This window comes from Elephantulus edwardii, unplaced genomic scaffold (assembly GCF_000299155.1).
Source record: "Elephantulus edwardii isolate Elephantulus edwardi_28Jun2011 unplaced genomic scaffold, EleEdw1.0 scaffold00095, whole genome shotgun sequence".
In the NCBI taxonomy this organism is placed as follows: domain Eukaryota; kingdom Metazoa; phylum Chordata; class Mammalia; order Macroscelidea; family Macroscelididae; genus Elephantulus; species Elephantulus edwardii.
In genome coordinates, this window is record NW_006399845.1 from 13,125,280 (window position 1) to 13,142,532 (window position 17,253).

General features: G+C 39.9%; 1 protein-coding gene across 3 annotated transcripts in view; it reads right to left on the reverse strand.

Moving 5' to 3' along the window:
* Positions 1-17,253, reverse strand: part of CTNNA1 (catenin (cadherin-associated protein), alpha 1, 102kDa) — a 218,346-nt gene that overhangs the window by 11,804 nt on the left and 189,289 nt on the right. For all 3 annotated transcript variants that reach the window (XM_006891184.1, XM_006891183.1, XM_006891182.1), the window contains 3 exons: positions 11,641-11,797; positions 1,525-1,725; positions 910-1,061 (listed from right to left, as the gene is read on the reverse strand). In XM_006891184.1, the coding sequence (XP_006891246.1) occupies positions 910-1,061; positions 1,525-1,725; positions 11,641-11,797 (510 nt within the window). The remainder of the gene's footprint in view (positions 1-909; positions 1,062-1,524; positions 1,726-11,640; positions 11,798-17,253) is intronic.

A 17,253-nucleotide genomic window follows, 5' to 3' on the forward strand; every position in this document is an offset into this window, starting at 1 on the left:
CGGAATGAAATATACAAACCTCCCAGCGGGGTGGTGGGGGTGGTGGTGGTGGTGGTGGTGGTAGTGGTGTGTGTGTGTGTGTGTGTGTGTGTGTAGAGCCTTTCTGCCTTGCACAGTTTGACTAGCAAATCAGCAGGGCCAAAATTAAACACCCTTGGCCCAACTCAACTAGATCAACAGGACAGCAAAGCCTAATTCAGCAGTCCCCACCACTGCCCTGTATGCACCCGGCCAAGATTTGGCCCCCAAACCTAGGAGGCAGCTAAGTGGACCCAGAGAGAGTCTGCACTTGTCTTGCTCAACTTCCAGACAGTGCACAGCATCTGAGCAAACACTCGGGAAAGCGACTGGGGCCAGCACCCTCGGGAAAGGTTGGTAAATTCTGAAAGCCCTTTATTAATGCCAACCCAAAGAGGACCCTGGCACTCAGAACTGCCCAACATTGGCCTCGTTGCAGAGGCAGCACCAGGAGCTGATCATAGCCCTTCATCCTCATTCCAAAAACACCTTCCTGCCAGCAGCCACTGTGACGACAGAGGGACTTTCTGTGAGGAAAACTTCAGCCTGCATTAGGAACATACTCCTTTCTCTGAAATTAACTTCAGAGTCACTATTTTCTGTAGTTTCTAACACAAACTGAAGTCTCACATTATACTGACTAACTGCCCTAAATTAAATCCTCAAGACCCGTTCATGCCAGCTCCCCTCGTCAAGCTACATTTAGGCTCTAACGTGCAACTAAGAGTCATTTTAGACAACATAATTAAATGTATCTCATTCTAAAAGCTTTTAAATTCATGGTTTTAATATACTGCCACTGCATCTGCTGAGTTTCAGAATGATATATTGCTCAAGTTTAGCAAATGATAAGAAAGTAGCTGTTTAAATGTCTGAAATGCAGTTACTCACCCTTATCATCAGCACTGCCTTCCTGATGTCCCGGATGCCGTCATACACCAGGCGGGAAGCATCTATAAACTCATTTTCATCCATGAGCTGGGCAGGGTCTGAGCTGAGCGCTTCCACGGCTGCCTCCACTTGCTCGGTAAAGCGTGGCATGACTGTGGGAGAAGAGCATGGCAGATCCCTGGGCCAGGTGGACCCATTATTCCATCCACCCTCCCCAGACACCTCAGACGTCGGAGGGCAAGCTTTATGATGAAGAGCGTCTGCTTCTGCCATGTGGAGGTTATTTATGGTTCAAATAAATTAAATGCACTATTTTATAAACATGAGTCATTTTGTCTCTGACTAGAACCTGCAATACAGGTTTTGGATGGTTGAAGACTTGATATGAAATGAACTTGAGGTCAGGTTTAAAAATGAGGCCCATCTAACTTAAGTTACTAAAGAGAGACTTAGAAGGTCACCTTAAATAAAATGTTCATGATCAGCTCGGTGATCACATGTCTGAACTGATGAGCTCATTGTTTCATCCACAACTCTAATCACAGGATCCATGTCCCGATCACTAAAATGGCCCTGCCCACTCAGGCTGCCTTCAAGGACACTGGGGGTACGCACCTGTGTTAGAAAGCAGCTTGGTGGCCTCCAGCACCTTCTCAGTGTAGACCCCCGGCTCATAGTTGTCCATCTCGGAAGTGACCACATGAATGACTCGGGCGGCTCGGCCTCGGATGGCACCAGCTGTGCGGTCCAGCCCATCTACATCCTTTTCTTGCAGAGCAATGACGCATTTATTCACATCTTCCAGAATGTGATTCTCTGAGAAACAAGAAAAGCTCAATGAGAAAGGAAGTCTTCCACTAGGGAGGTGACAATTGGAAGTTGGCATCTATCAATTTTTGAGTCCTTATTTTGTGCCAGCCACAGTGACAGAAGCTGGACAGAGATCACTGTGTCACTGAAGAGATCAAGTAAACTGTTCCACAAAAACTCACTCCCAAGAATAATTTTTAATTCAAGTCTTTTTAAAAAGAAAAGAAGAAAAAAAAAAGCCATCTCTGAAGCACAATTCTGTAGACCCACTCAAAATTCTGATGATCTCAGGAGGCTTACTAACTTCACTTCCCTCTTATATCATTTCACTGACCTTATATTTCAGTCCAAATTAGAGCAAAGGTTCACAGTGGTGTTCAATATACCAAGAAGCCAGCTCGGCCTGGGGTAGGGAACCCGAGGAGACAAAAGAGCTCTGAGCCTTCTCGTGGCAAGTAGCTGGGCGAACTATGGCATTTGCAAGTCATCCCCAGACATAGGGGCCCAAGGTCATAAAGCTGGGTTCTGAAGAATCAACCAAAGCTGCTTTCTCTCAAAGCAGCTTGATACTGGATTTGGAGAATCCAGTTACTTCAGCCTCATCTGCAATCATAAAATAAAAGCAGCCAAAATGTTCGAGAAGACTGGATAAATGAATTATGATGCCCACTTACTCAGTAAGGTATTGTTTTTGTTGTCTGCTGTCAAGTCGCCTGTACCTTATAGCTACCCTATATACAACAGCTCTGAATCCTGCTCTATACTGAGCCAAACTTCGTATCTGCTAGTCTATTCTGAGTACGCTCTATTGCACAAAGGGTTTTCGAAAGCTGTTATTTCAGAAACGGATGGCCAATCCTTCTTCCTAGTAAGGTATTAGATAACCATTAACATGAATGAGCTCTATCAGTATGAGCAGATGGAATGGGACAGGTGATGTCCTCTCACCCCAAGACTGTAGCGGCCTGGCCATGTCCTTCCAGTTCTGAAATACACTTTTTCAAGATATGTAAGGACTCTTAGAAGCACTGTCTGTTAACTCTCTCTCCTGTACATCAAAGAACACTTCATATTGTAGGTAAAAAAAACTAAAGATTATGCTCTTACAGAGCCAGAAAAATTATGGCAAGTGTAATCTGTTTAAGAAACCCATCTTTGTGTTTATTTACCAGCCCAGCCCAGCTCTGAGTAACAAAAGTCTTGACAAATCATAATCTAAGACTAGTTCCATCCAGAGCTGCTTTTCCCCCTGTACAGCCTCTGCTAAGTTATATACAGAACTGTCTAGGAGGGTAATAATAAAACAGACCTCTTAACTAACAAGAATCAGTCATGCTAATATTTTTTTTCTCATTCCAAGAAGGTGAGCAGGGGCTGGTGGTATCTGGCAGGTCTGCCCACAGGCTCATAGGCTGCAGCTCAAGGACCAAGGCCTGCCCTCCCTAGTTCCCTAGAGATTGTGGGTGGAATTCTGTAAGGTAGGTGACCTTTGTTCTGAGACCACAAGTATGATGGAATAAGATAAGGAAAAAAGACACAAAGAGAAAAATCCCATACGACACTAGCTAAAAAAATGACCAATAACTCCTAGAAAAGATAACAGAAAAAAACAAAGAAATAATAATTTAAAAAAACCCACAACACAGGCTAAAAGTAAAAAAGTTGTGGTTGTTGGATGTCATTGAGTCTAAGTATAATTCATAGTGACCTTATGGACAACAGATCTGAAACCTGTCCTATCCTGTGCCATTCTCACAATTTTTCACACATCTGAGCCCACTGCAACAATCACTGTGTCAATCCACCTGGTAGAGTCTTCCTCTCCTTCGCCAACCCTGTCTTTCCAAGTATCGTCCCCTCCCCCTTAAATTTTTTATTATTTTTTTTTTCCCCTATGTGGACCGTCAAACTGGATCTAACTGGTACAGGCAGAGACTGCCCCTCCTTCTACAGCAGAGCATCTGGTGGATTCAAACCGCGTGCCTCTGGGATTCATTTCCCTTTCTAAGAAATAGCCTCTTCCAACAATATGCACTCTACTGTTAATAGGATTTTCATTGCATTTGGGAAAGTCTGCAGTTAGGGACCTCTCTAAATTACTGAGGAGCAATGATGTCAATTTGAGGATTAAGGTGTGTGATATTAAGGCTGTGGTATTTGTGATCACTTGCTGGACAATGAATAGGGATGACAGAAGAATTGATGCCATTGAGCTGTGGTATAGAAGAAAAGCACTGAACATCCCATAAACTGCCAAAAGAACAAATAAATGTCTTAGAGAATGCAGCCAGAGTTCTCATCAGAGGCAAAAATTATGAGGCTTTGCCTTACATTGGGCATGTTGCTAGGAAGGGCTATTCCTTGGAGAGGGACATGATGCTGGGAATGGTGGAGGATTTGCAAAGAAGAGTGAGACCCTCAACCAGGTGGATTGACATGGTGACTACTGCAATGGGCTCTAGTATGTCAGGAAGTCTGAGGATGGTACAGGATAGGACAGTGTTCAGGTCCACCGTTCACAGGCAGGGCTGCTATAAATTGTGCTTGACTTGATGACACCTAACAACAATAATAATAAGCAACATGCCCAAAGTATGTGTGGTGGCACTTTATCATCTTTGCCTCCCAGGAGCACTTTCCCCATGACATATGTGTTTTCTCTTTTGGCAGTCCATGGGATCTGTACTCTTCTCCAACCTTGTGAGCTGGAATCAATACCTTCTTCTGTCATCTTTATTCACTATCCAGCTCTCAGATGCACAGCAAGTTATTGGAAAGACCAGAGCCTGAATTCGACACAAGTCTTAAAATTGACATCATTATTCCTCAATAATTTGGAGAGGCCTCTGACTCCAGACTTTCCCCAAGTGCAATCTGTCTCTTGATTCCTGACTGCTGGTACCAAGGGTGTTGACTGTGGTGGTTCCAAGTAAGATGAAATAATTAACAGTTTCAATCTTTTCTCCACCTATCATGATGTTGCATATAGGTCCAGTGGTAAGAATGTTTGTTTTCTTGACACTAGGATGCAATCTATATTGAAGGCTGTATTCTTTGATCTTTTGCAACAAGTGCTTCAAGTCCTCACTTTCAGCAAGCAAGGTTGTGTCATCTGGGTAACACAGGTTACTGATGAGTCTCCCTCCAATATGAATGTCACATTCTTCTTCTTAAGAGTCCAGCTTCTCAAATAATTTGCTCAGCATGGAGGTTGAATAGATATGGAGGGAAAATAACAGCCTAATGCACTCCCTTCTTAATTTTAAATCCTTGCTCTTTTCATACAACAGCCTCTTTGCCTAGGTGTATATTTCACATGGACACAATTAAGTGCTCTAGGATTTTCATTCTTCTCTATGTAGCTATACCTTGTTATGATCCACGCCAAATGCCTTTGCATAGTCAATAAAGCATAAATTGACATCCTTAAGGTATTCCTTACTTTCAGCCAGGGTCCATCTGATATCAGCAATGATATCCCTGGTGCCATTACCTCTTTCTAAATCCTGCTTGAATGTCTGGAAGTTCTCTACCTCTTTACTGTCCTAACAGTTTTGGTATGATCTTCAGTAGTATTTTGCTTCCATATGACATTAATAATATTGTTCAATAGTTTCCACACTCTGTTGGATCACCTTTCTTGGGAATGCGAACAAATATGGACATTTTTCCAATCAGCTAGCCAGACAACTGTCCTCTAAACTTTCTGGCATAGACTGGTAAGTGCATCTAGGACTGCATCCATTAACTGAAACAAGTCAATTGCTATCCCATCAATTCCTAAGGTCTTATTTTTTGGCAGTGCTTTCAGTGCAGCTTCAATTTCCTCTTTTATTATCACTGGCTCCTGCTCATATGGTAGTTCCTGAAATTTTTCAGTGTCAATCTGTTCTTTCTGATACAGTGATTCTGTGTATTCCCTCCATCTTCTTTTGATGCTTCCTAGATTCATTTAATATATTGCCCACAGTATCTTTCAATACTGCAACTTAGGTTTTAAATGTTTTTTTAGTCTCTCAGCTTGAGAAATGCCAAATGAGCTCTTCCTTTTTTATTCTCCAATTCCAGCTCTCTGCACATTCCATTAATACTTTGCTTTGTATTCTCAAGTTGCCCTTTGAAATCTTCTGTTCAGTTCTTTTATTTCAGTATGTTTCCCCTCTGTTTTGGTTTCCTGATGTTCTAGTGCAATTCAGAGTCTTTTCTGACCTCCATTTCTGTTATTTTTCCTCTTTGTAATGACCTTTTGTTCTCTTCATGGATGATATCCTTGATCATATGGTCTTCAATCATTGGTGTTCAAGGCTTCAGACCTCTTCTTACGATTTTGATCAGATGGAATAGTTTCAAGATCATATTTTGGTTCTTGTGGACTTCTTTTCATTTTCTTCAGCCTCAATTTGGACTCGCAAATGAGTAATTGATGTCTGAGCCACAGTCTGCCCCGGCCTACTTTAGTTCAGCTTCACCAAGAATTCCTTTCAGATATGTAATCAATCTGCTGCCTATGCAGGCCATCAGGTGAGATCAATGTGTAAAGTTGCCGTTTGTGTGTTTTTGTTTTTTTTTTTTTAAAAAAAGCTATTTGCAATGAATAATTGAAAATACAAAATTCAATCATTCTATTTCCAGCCTCATTTCTGTCGCCAAGCCCATATTTTCCAACTACCATTCTTTCTTCATTGTTTCCAATTTTTGCATTCCAGTCACCAGTACCTCCCTACTATAAAATGCACTGGGTCCTTAAATGTTGCTTTTACCCCATCTAGCAGCTCACTGAAGAAAAAAAGAGATGCTGACAATCCAGTATTGTTTCAAAGCACCGATTTTAAGAATCATCTTGATTGCAGATGTGGTGGGAGTTGGGGAAGTGGGAAGTACATGACAGAATCAGTCAGTGAACCATGGCATTATTTTTGTTCATTAAACAAAGTGGCTCGAAGCTCTACCTGCGACTAGCGGCCCATGTTTTTAAAAATCAACGTAGACTTTCTTAAATTCAGACTAGCTTTTTTCCAGATGAACCCAAAACAGGGAAGTGCTTGTTATTCTTCAGCAACAAAGGCAGGTTTACATTTCAGGAAGCTGACTGCAGTCAGACTCTTACACCCTGACGGGGAAGCTTAGCCTGGCTGTGGACAGCACTAAGCCGGCTCTCTCCTCCAAAATCCAAAAGAAGGGACAGTTTTCCCACCAGCACCAACATGCCCACAGGAACTTAACCATAAATTACCTGAACTATCATTGAATTTCCAGGGAAAACACAAGGGTCTGTTATGCTTAAACATACCAATCAGAACTCCATTAAAAGTACACAATATAGTATTTATAGATCTACTTCAACAAAGCGTAAAGCAAACAAGCCACTGATACCCACTCTTTCTTTCATACGAGTCTATCTAGAGGAATACTTCTTTTTCCTGCATTTGCTTTACAGCACTTTACAGATACCACCGGTTTGTCTGGGCAGCGCCCCCCCCCCCCAAAAAAAAACAAAACCTACACAAAACCAACATATAAGTCCACTGCACCATTTTCCATTAACATCTGCTTACTTTATGTCTGCCATATTTTAGTAATTCTCACAATATTTAAAACTTTCCATAATGTTATTACACATTTAATAGTCTACATGATAATATAAACATGACTTGCATACGCACTGAGAAACAAGTCATGTGACTGATTTTACTGTGGTGGTTATGTGACATCTCTGAGATGTGCCTGTAAAACACACACACACACACACACACACACACACACACACACACACACACTCTCTCTCTCTCTCTCTCTGTGGAAATTAAAAGAACAAACAAACTATACTATCAACATAAACATATTGGGTTTTTTTTTCTCTTGAAAACCTTCTTGGGTCTATCAGGAGCATACATTTTAATGGCTGCATCATATCCTACTGACTAGATAAAGGGGCCATAATTCATTTGCCCAAACTTCTCTTGGACATTTTGGTTTAAGTGAATATCCTCCTACAGGTGTTTTACTAAATTCTGTGTACCTGGGAGAAATCTGAGCAATGAAATTACCAAGCCAATGGATATAAATGTGGTATCTGATTGCCCTTGAGTCACTATACCAACTGGCATCATCCAGAAAGAGGCAAGCGTTTATATATGAGTCCTTGTGTGTAATAGCAAGTCCTGTTCCGTGCATCTTTTGCCCTGAATGTTTATATGGTTCAACTTTGATCCACAGGTAGGAGACAATATTGCTTGATACTTTATGGAGTGTTTACACTATGTCAGGCACTGTTCTGCGTGTTTAACACTTAATTCTTTGTTGCAGACTCTGTTTTTATCACCCTTAATCAATGAGAAAATTAGGACACAGAAGTATCAAGTAACCTACTCAAGGTCACATAGCTCATAGGCAAGGAAAGTGAGTCATCAAATCTAACTTCATCACTAGCTATTTACTACTTCCTCCAAAGTGAAGAATTCTTATTTTCAGTTTTGCATTTTTTTTTTAAAAAAAGCTGCAACAATCCATTTATTTAACAACCTCCCAATAAGACTGAATTCTTTACGTGTCCTTCTATGTATAAAGTGGAGTACAAAGTACCACTCTCATGTGTTGCCCCAAAGTAAATCTAGTACTATTGGCTGTTTCCAAGAGCATTTGGTAAGAATTTGTTATAAACCCAATCAGAACCGCTCTGAGCAAACAACTGCATCTCTTAAAAAAAAAAAAAAAGACCAAAACGTCAGCATGTAAGCAGAGTAAACAAATGAGAAATTAAATTGCACTTCCAGGAAACATGCTTATCAAATATAATTCAAATGAAATTCAAACAGTCTTTATCACTTTGATAAATTTCATACCACTCTCCTTAAGCGATCAGTCAATATAAATATGTTCTTGGCTTCTGAATGCTCTCTAACATCTAGCATGATCTCTGACATTTACAAGGCAGGAGTCTAAAAAGAACATCCTGGGGAGAGCAGAGGCTGATCTTCCTTCCCCGAGGAGCATGTGTGTCCTTCATTAGCAAGTGCCACTCTACTGACACTTGGTGAAGTAGTTACCAAGGCTCTGTAGCCTCATAAAACACTTGGTAACAATCTGGACTCAACTTGTCACAAGTTCAAGGAAGTCTATCTTCCAGGACTAAGGGGACAAAATATACAATAACAGTAAAGATAAAGCAGCAGAGGGTTCTCTCTGCCCCCACCCCAGTTTGAGGTCAAAGGTTTGGTTCCTAGTTTATAAAGGTTGGGGTTCCAGTTATTACGCAGAGCAAGAATTCAGAGAAATTTCATGGTGGAAAATCATTAGTGGAAACATTGTACAAAATCTTTCACACTGCCAAAGCTGTTTTTCAGAGGCAGAAAATTGCACAGGAGAAGATTGTCCATCCTTCTCCCATGGATTCAAACCACATTATCTTTGGGATTGCAGTGCCACTTCTTAACACTAAGCCACCAGAGCTCGATGGCCAAAGGACTACATGCCCCAGATTATAGAGAAAACACCATTCACTACAAAAATCAAGCAGTCTCCTTACATTTTATTCACCATAATTTTATTTAAGTCCATTTGCATTCAATCAGACCAGCTGGCAGGCCCTCTATTCAGAAACAAGTCCTTCTCAACTAATTGGTACCTGAGTGCCCCAGGAAATGGACAGAGGGGCAGAGAAGGGTGAATCTAACTAGAACTAGTTTCTTGTTTAAATTCTGTTCTTGACTGCCACAGATGAAGCCTGACCTCCAATCTTTGTAAACTTTTAGATATGCTGTGAGTGGCAGGAGGGCTAAAGACACAAGGCAGTCAAGAACTGGCCCAGTCAGGAGTCAGGGGCCGCCTTAATGAGAGGGTGGCTCCCACTTCCCTAGGCTAGATAAGATCACCTCTCTAGTTACCCAGATTAAGAAGTGATAAATCTGTCATGGTTTAATAGTTAATACTCAGGCCCGAAGAGTCAAGGGAAGTATGTGAGGGCATGAAAGACGCTGAATATTGAAAACGTAACTAGTGAGCCAAGGCTGCATAGCCTGCCTGTCTCATTTTATCCCATCCTCCTATGAAGCATACACAAAAAACTGAGGAACTGTTACAATAGACCTTGCCCTATAAATTATTTATTTGACAGTTCTAGGCAAGCCTGTGACAGAACATTAGAGAAACACACTAGGTAGACCTCTGTAATTCACATGCTCTAAAAACACCACCATTTCCTGACTGAGAGAATTGTTCCATGCTTTTATTTGCAAAATGGAAACTGCCTAAACTTCTTTCCATCAAGTCAAGTCTCTTATATTCTCCTACATTTGCATAAAAATTGAACACACTCACCAGACAAGAGTATATCTGTTAAAGAATTTGATTTCTCTTTTCCATTCTTCAAGTTCATGTCATATATACCCTAAAGATATTGCCTGGATCTCACTAAATGCTGCTGCTGAATCCCTTTTGTTTTCTGATTTAAAGAATGTTGCATGAGAGATATTTGATTCTATTAAATTTTATTTTCCTGTAAGACAGCGTGAAAATCCCTTGAGACCAAGCCTAAGATATACATAACCTAATCATAAGGAAAAAAGTTGAGGAACATAGCTTTTATCCGGAGGGGGACTTTGAATTTAGATTTCAGAATTTTTTGTTTGCTTAAAACTGCGCTGTGAAGGTGGAATGTTTTTCTCTAAACCTATGTAAAAGAATAATTCAGTACTTCATTGGGAAAAACAACAGAAGGCCAAGATTTCCCAAAAAAGCCATTGCTGCATTTTGGCACCTGCAAAGATACGCTTGCAAATGGGTTTTTTGTTTTAAAATACCACCACCTGCAATTTGGCAGTCCTGCAGCAGCACAATTACCCCGTCTTCTTGCACTTTATAGACGTAGGCTCTCCATTTCCCCAAGATAAGCCAAAGCTACAAGTCCTGAAGCCAGTGAGTAGAGACAGGGAAACATTGGTATGCAGTACACACCGGCTCCCTTATATAGGTCACTGCTGGAGGGCTGTGCTGCATGCACTTACGCTGCTTCTGCTTCAAGCCCCATTGCCACTCACACTTTCCCCTCTTCTAGCCTGTGGTTCCCTGGGGTGACAGGTAGATCCAACTCTACAAGTACCCAGCCACTGACTTTGCTCACAGTCACCAACCTCAGGAAGCCAGGAATTTCCAGAGAGCGAGCAGTCTGGCTATCCAAAGGCTAGTGGTGGCTCCATTAGATGAAGAGTGCATTCATATTTATCTAAGACTAAGGAGATGGGACTGAAATACATCTCTGTGTGATAAACACTATGAATTGCATTTGACAGACATTTTCTATATGAATGCAATTTACTATGTCATTACCAGTTTATGTTTATATAATGAAATCAACTGTTTTTGTGAGGTGAATTATCCAGATTTATTTTTTCCAAGTTCATAATTAAATAGCACTTAAATATATCCTCCCTGTTTTCTATCTGAGCATCAGGCAGACAGAAGCATCTGGGAGAGGAGACAGTTAAACTATGATTATTTCTGAGCAAGAGAGGGGGAGGCTTTCCATGAGAGGCCACATTTATTTCAAATTAGAAACTAAAGGTGATGATGCTGGGGGATGCCCTTCTCCTCTGTGAGGCCAGTCCTGATGAACACAAAAGTAACAAGTGGGGGTGGGTGTCACAGCTTGAGGCTACTGCTATAGACAGATAAAGGTTAAAACTTCTATAGTTGGCTTCTCATTCAGCCCCTCCTATTCCTAAAATTATTCTGTATTCTAATCCCACTCCACCTCCCAATGCTCAGGTCAGTGGTAGGGTCTTTGGGATTTTTTTTTAAATAAAATGAAAATCCACACCATACTAGTGCTAGACTACCTGCTCAGACTTGAGGCCTTTCTGATTATCCATTTATTGTAACTCAAAGTAATTACATGCATCCTTCTCCTGGGAACCACCTCATTACCTGAGACAGCTAAGAAGTCATCAATGGAAGTAATGTCATCTACAGCATCAGTGAGGACACGAACTTGTTTTTCCCATTGCTCTTTAAAAAGATCCATGTTCTCTTGGGCCAGTTTACTCTGTGGTTTTGCTGCTAATGCCAGTGCAGCATTAATAACCTGCAAAAGACATTAAAGTTCATAGTTCACTCTCTTTTTCAAGAGTCATGAAAATAAACAAAAGGGACAACATGGAGAGCAGAGTGGTCATGCTTTTGCCACCTGCCTTTCACCAAGACATGGCATGAGCTACCACAAATCTTACAAAGCTGAAGCAGAGACATGCTAAACAGTAGGCTTTATATATGAATGTGTTTGTATATATACACACACACACACACATATGAAATAAAGAATAATTATAAAATTGTACCTCTAATTTCTCTACCCTGAAACAGGAACTCTATCATTTCTGTAGTACATTCCAGGCTTTATAATCCTCATATACATAATTACATGTTCCATAAAACTATGCTGCTCCTTCTGATATTTACTCAAGTTATATGTTTAAGATATTTTACAATTCTACTTTACAATTTCATATGCCAATTCCAAGGGCAGCTTTTATCCCTTTTTAAAAAACTCAGGCATAATTACCATGTAATACATTGGTAAGTATATTACCACAAACTCTTTAGCTTTTAAGTAAGTTTTATTGAGATTTAATTTATATAGCATGTAATTCCTCCATTAGAAGGTATATAATTCCATGAGTTTTTATAGAAGTGTATTTAGAGTTGTACAGTTATCACAATCAATTTTAGAATATTTTCATCCTTCTAAAAGAAAAAGGCTCAGGTCTTTTGTTCATAGGGTTGCTATGAGTCATATGTGACTTGGTGGCACTTAACCATTGCTAAGTGAGTCTAGTGTTGTTATATTTTGGAGGAAGAGTCTTCTAAGTCGTACAGCACTCTTCTGTCAATTTGCTGCACTGAGGTAATCTGGGTTTGCTGTGATGCTGAACCTTGTGCCACTGGGGTGTCAAATGCCATAACAGTTGCCCAAAATGGACAGTGTTTGGTGGAACTCCCAATTTAAGACAGGTGTAGAAGCAGAAGTAGCATCCACTTCCTAAACCATACACCTATGGAAACTCTATGAACATAGAGAAACGATAGTTCTAGAAAGGCATCAGGGTCTTTTGTTCACAGAATCACTAAGAGTTGTGCTTGACTTGATGGCAATCAACAATAACAAAAGAAACTTTGTACTATTATCATTCATTCCCCATTTCCAACTCTTTATGATCCTGTATGGTTGAAGCTTCTGAGTAGGTGTCCGGTGTTATGGTTCACCTTATATATCTGTCTACTGTTTGGCTGGACTGAGTTTAAGTCTCAGGCTCAACCAGAGTCTGAGGGGTTCCACCCGTCTCTGTCAGGCCAGTAAGCCTGGCCATTACTGTGATTGAGTTTTATTCTACAGTAACTTTCATTCATTCCAGAACCTTGTATGTGGTCCCTTTTAAATAACATCTAGTTCTCCTGGTCTCAGGGTTGTGGAAATTGAGGGTCACAAGGTCCACTGGTACTACAGACTTATTGTTCATTCCCATGCATCATTTATTTTCTACACTCTTCTTTGCTCCAAACAGGAAGAGACTCATGATTACACCTAAGATGGTCTCTCAAAAGCTTTTAACTCTTTAGTTGATGCTCACCAATACAGAATGTAAAACACACTCACCTTCCAGACTGCATGCTATACCAACTGACCCTCATTATTTCCTGAAGCCCCATAATTAGGGACTTATTCTTTTGGGCTATCTGGTTACTGTTACAAGGTTTATGTAATACTGTCCCACTGGCTTTAGCACCTACATGGATATATTTGTAGCACACAGAAATACTCATGTTGATCTATCATCTGCCAAATCTATGCATAATCATGGATGCAGTCCCTTTCACTTACACTGTTATGTAATGGTCTACAGTTGTCTACAATTCCTGCACAGTTGTCTTCCTTTTCTTTACTGTTGTTGTATAGTTAAGCTGCAAGTGATCCTTTGCTTACCATCCACCAGGTTTTCAGAGTTAGTAAATCCCATGAAAGGAGAGTGACCCTCTTTCCTATGTGAAGCTTGTCGTGAATTCAAACTGTGCATCTTTATGTTGGCATCGCAATTCCTTACCACTTACCATCGGCGCTTTCATATTTTATATAGCCTTTCCCCTCATCCAATTTACTATTTGTCTACTACCCAATTATTCATTTTCCTCCCGTTAGTAACCATCAAATAATGCTTTGCTGTATGCGCATACATTTCTTTAGTTTTTTATAATAGTGGACTCTTAAAATATTTGTCCTTTCGTGTCTGACTTATTCACTATGATGTCCTTCAGGATGAACCATGTTAAGTGGTTTTACAAACACTTTATTATTTATTAATGGTGCATAGTATTCCATTATGTGCACGTACCAGTTTGTTCATCCATTCATTTGCTGATAAGCAATTAGGATCTGCCTTCCTTTTAATAATAATTCTAATAACAACAACAATAACCATTTCTACACTGAAAACCTGCTAGAACTAATGAGTTAGTTCTACACAAGGGTTTGTAAAAACAAAAATTAAAAAAAAAAAAAGGAGTTAGTTCTGACCTGACAATGAATTTAGTGTGAAGGAGTATTATATTATGATTTTGATTTGCATTTCTCAGATGGTTAATGACATACTTTCATGCACTTATTTGCCACATGCAGTATATCTTCTTTAAAACGTGTCGATTCAGATCCTCTGATGGACAAATCAAGTGGAAATAAAGACAGGAAGAAACTTGTGTGGCCAAATAGAGACCTAGATGCATTAGAACATAAACTGCTACAGAGGCAATGCTGTCATGTGCTGTCGTGTCAATTATCAATCACAGTGTCTCTATGAACAACGTATCAGAACCTGGTGCTATTCTCACGACCTCTACCATGGTCACTGTTTCTTTCACTGACCCTCCTCCGTCTTTCTGAGCATTATATGTGTTTCCAAGGACTAGCCCCTCTCAGCATCATGCCCAGAGTACGTGAGATGAAGTTTCACCACACTTGCCTCTAAGCAGCACCATGGCTGCACTTCCTCCAAGATAGTTTTGTCTGTACTTTTAGTCCAAGGGATATTCAGTATGCTTCTCCAAAGTCACAATTCAAAGCCACTCATCTTCCTTAGGTCATCCTTAGTCACTTAGTTGAACTTTCATATATGCAAGTAGTAAATTAAAATACCATGGCTTGAATCAAGTGCTCCTAGGTCTCTAAAGTGAGAGTCAATAGGACATGTAAGAGTCAACAGGGCATCTCAGGTTGCAGCTAGGATGATTTTTAATTATTGTAGGTGCTATAAGCAACTGTGGGCTGAAAAATAATTAGTTCAATTCTATTTGGTGCTTTGAGGATGAAAGATAGGGATTTTCCTACTATAAAGATTTACAGACCCAGAAACCAACTGGAAAGTTGCCATGAATCAGAACTGACTCAACAGCAATGGTTTCCTTCACAAATAACATGACTTAGAGCACGTGGAAGAAAATGAGATACTCAAAATGCAACAGAAAACTACAATAACGAAAACAGGGTGAAAATATGATGAAAGTAATGTAAAAAATCAATTGGAATTATGTGCAGTAAGCTTGTTCCCAGATACAAAACAAAACTAAAAATAACCATACTAGAAAAATGTATTTGTTTAACAAATGTCCAAGTAAAAATAAAATCCATTCCACGCTCCATGGGCAGGTAAGGTCCACAACCCTGAGAACACTACCAATCTCTACCAGACCAGTAAGCCTGGCCATTATTTTTGACTTTTTGTTTTGACTTGTGTTCTTCATTTACCACGTTGAATTCAATGTATGCTGAACAAAAATTCAAGATGGACGACATGAAGAACATATAAGGGCTGCAAGAAGATTCATTAACCTCATGGGCTATGCAACTAACAACTAAGCTTGCTGAAAATGACAAGACTTGAAGCACTTATTGATGAAAACTAGACTACAGAATTCAGTACCTATTACAAAACCAATTACAATTAGTCAAAACAAACAAACCCAAAAACAACCTTCACAACTGCACCAATAAGAAACATAATGATAAATGGAAAATAGACTGACATTGTTAAGGATTTCATTTGAGTTGGATCAATGCCTACAGAAGCAGCAGTCAAGATCAAGTATTAAAGAGAAAAGATGCCAATAAGGTCCTTATACCTGACCCAAGCCACTGTATCTGCAGTTGTGTCACATGCACACAAAAGCAACACAATGATTTTTGAATTATGGTGTTAGTGGCTAATACCAAACTTACCACGGAAAACCAAAAAATCTATGTTGGGAAAAGTGCAGACAGAATACTTTTACAAGTGAAGATGATGAGACTGCCTCACATACTTTGGTTTTTATCAGACGGAGGGGCCAGTTCCTTGTGAATAGCATGTTTGATAAGACATTCAGGGGGTGGCAGGGAAGAAGACCCTCAAATTAGATTGATTATAAGGAGGCTGCAATAATGGGCTCAAACAGAGCAATGTCTGTGAGAATGGCCTTGGACTGATCAGTGCTACTATGAGGTGGTAAACCAGTACATCAGCAAAACACCACAAAAAATAGGGGAAAGATAGGGATAACTTGGCAAAGTGAAACAAATGAAGTATTAAGATTATTCCCTTGTAATTACACAAATATAAATTAATGAGTTACATTCCCCCATTGCCATGGTACTGAATGTTAACATCTATTAAAAAAAATTTATTTGCATCCACTCATTGCATACATTATGTTTCAATTGAATGTTAACTTTTTAAAAGTTACTACTGGTTAGATCCTCGGTATGCTGGACAGTGTTGAATAGCATTGATGCTAATGAATATTTTATCTTGGTTTTTCCCTCAAGTATGATGTTGATTTTTTTGTATGCATCTTTTTAGGTTGAGAGTATCATCCTCTTCTATTCCTAGCTTGCAGTGTTTTTATCAGTACTGAGTGTTGGATTTTGTCAAATGCATTTTCTATTTCATTCATTGTCCCTATTCTGCCTACTCTGTCTCCTTAGTTGTCTTGCCTTCTTGTGCCAATATTGGAGATCCTCAATGCTCAGTCCTGGCTGCCTTCTCTCCTTCAATCCCATTCCATCATCCCTAGGCAATGACATCAATTCCACAATTTTAATTGCCAATCATTCCTACATCTTCTACCTAAATCACTCATTTTAATACCCAACTATTAAAACAAGAGCTCTCCCTGGATGTCTCAGGTAGTTCAAATACACCAACTACTTTATAGGACAAAGATCTGCAATCTCTTCCCATGTATGTGACTTACAGCCTTTAAAAACCTGCTGGAGGTCCAGCTATGAGTCAGTTCTGACTCAACAGCACTGAGTTTGACTATCCTATGTCCAAAATTCACTTTTTCATCTCCAGAGTAATATATCATATGGTCATCTGACTCAAAATGCCACATGCCAGTCCATCTCATCTCACCAATGCCTAGTATGTCAATATTTATGCATTCCATTTTTTCCTTAACAATATCTAATTTTCCTACATTCATGGTTCTCACATTCCATGTCCCAATCACCACTGT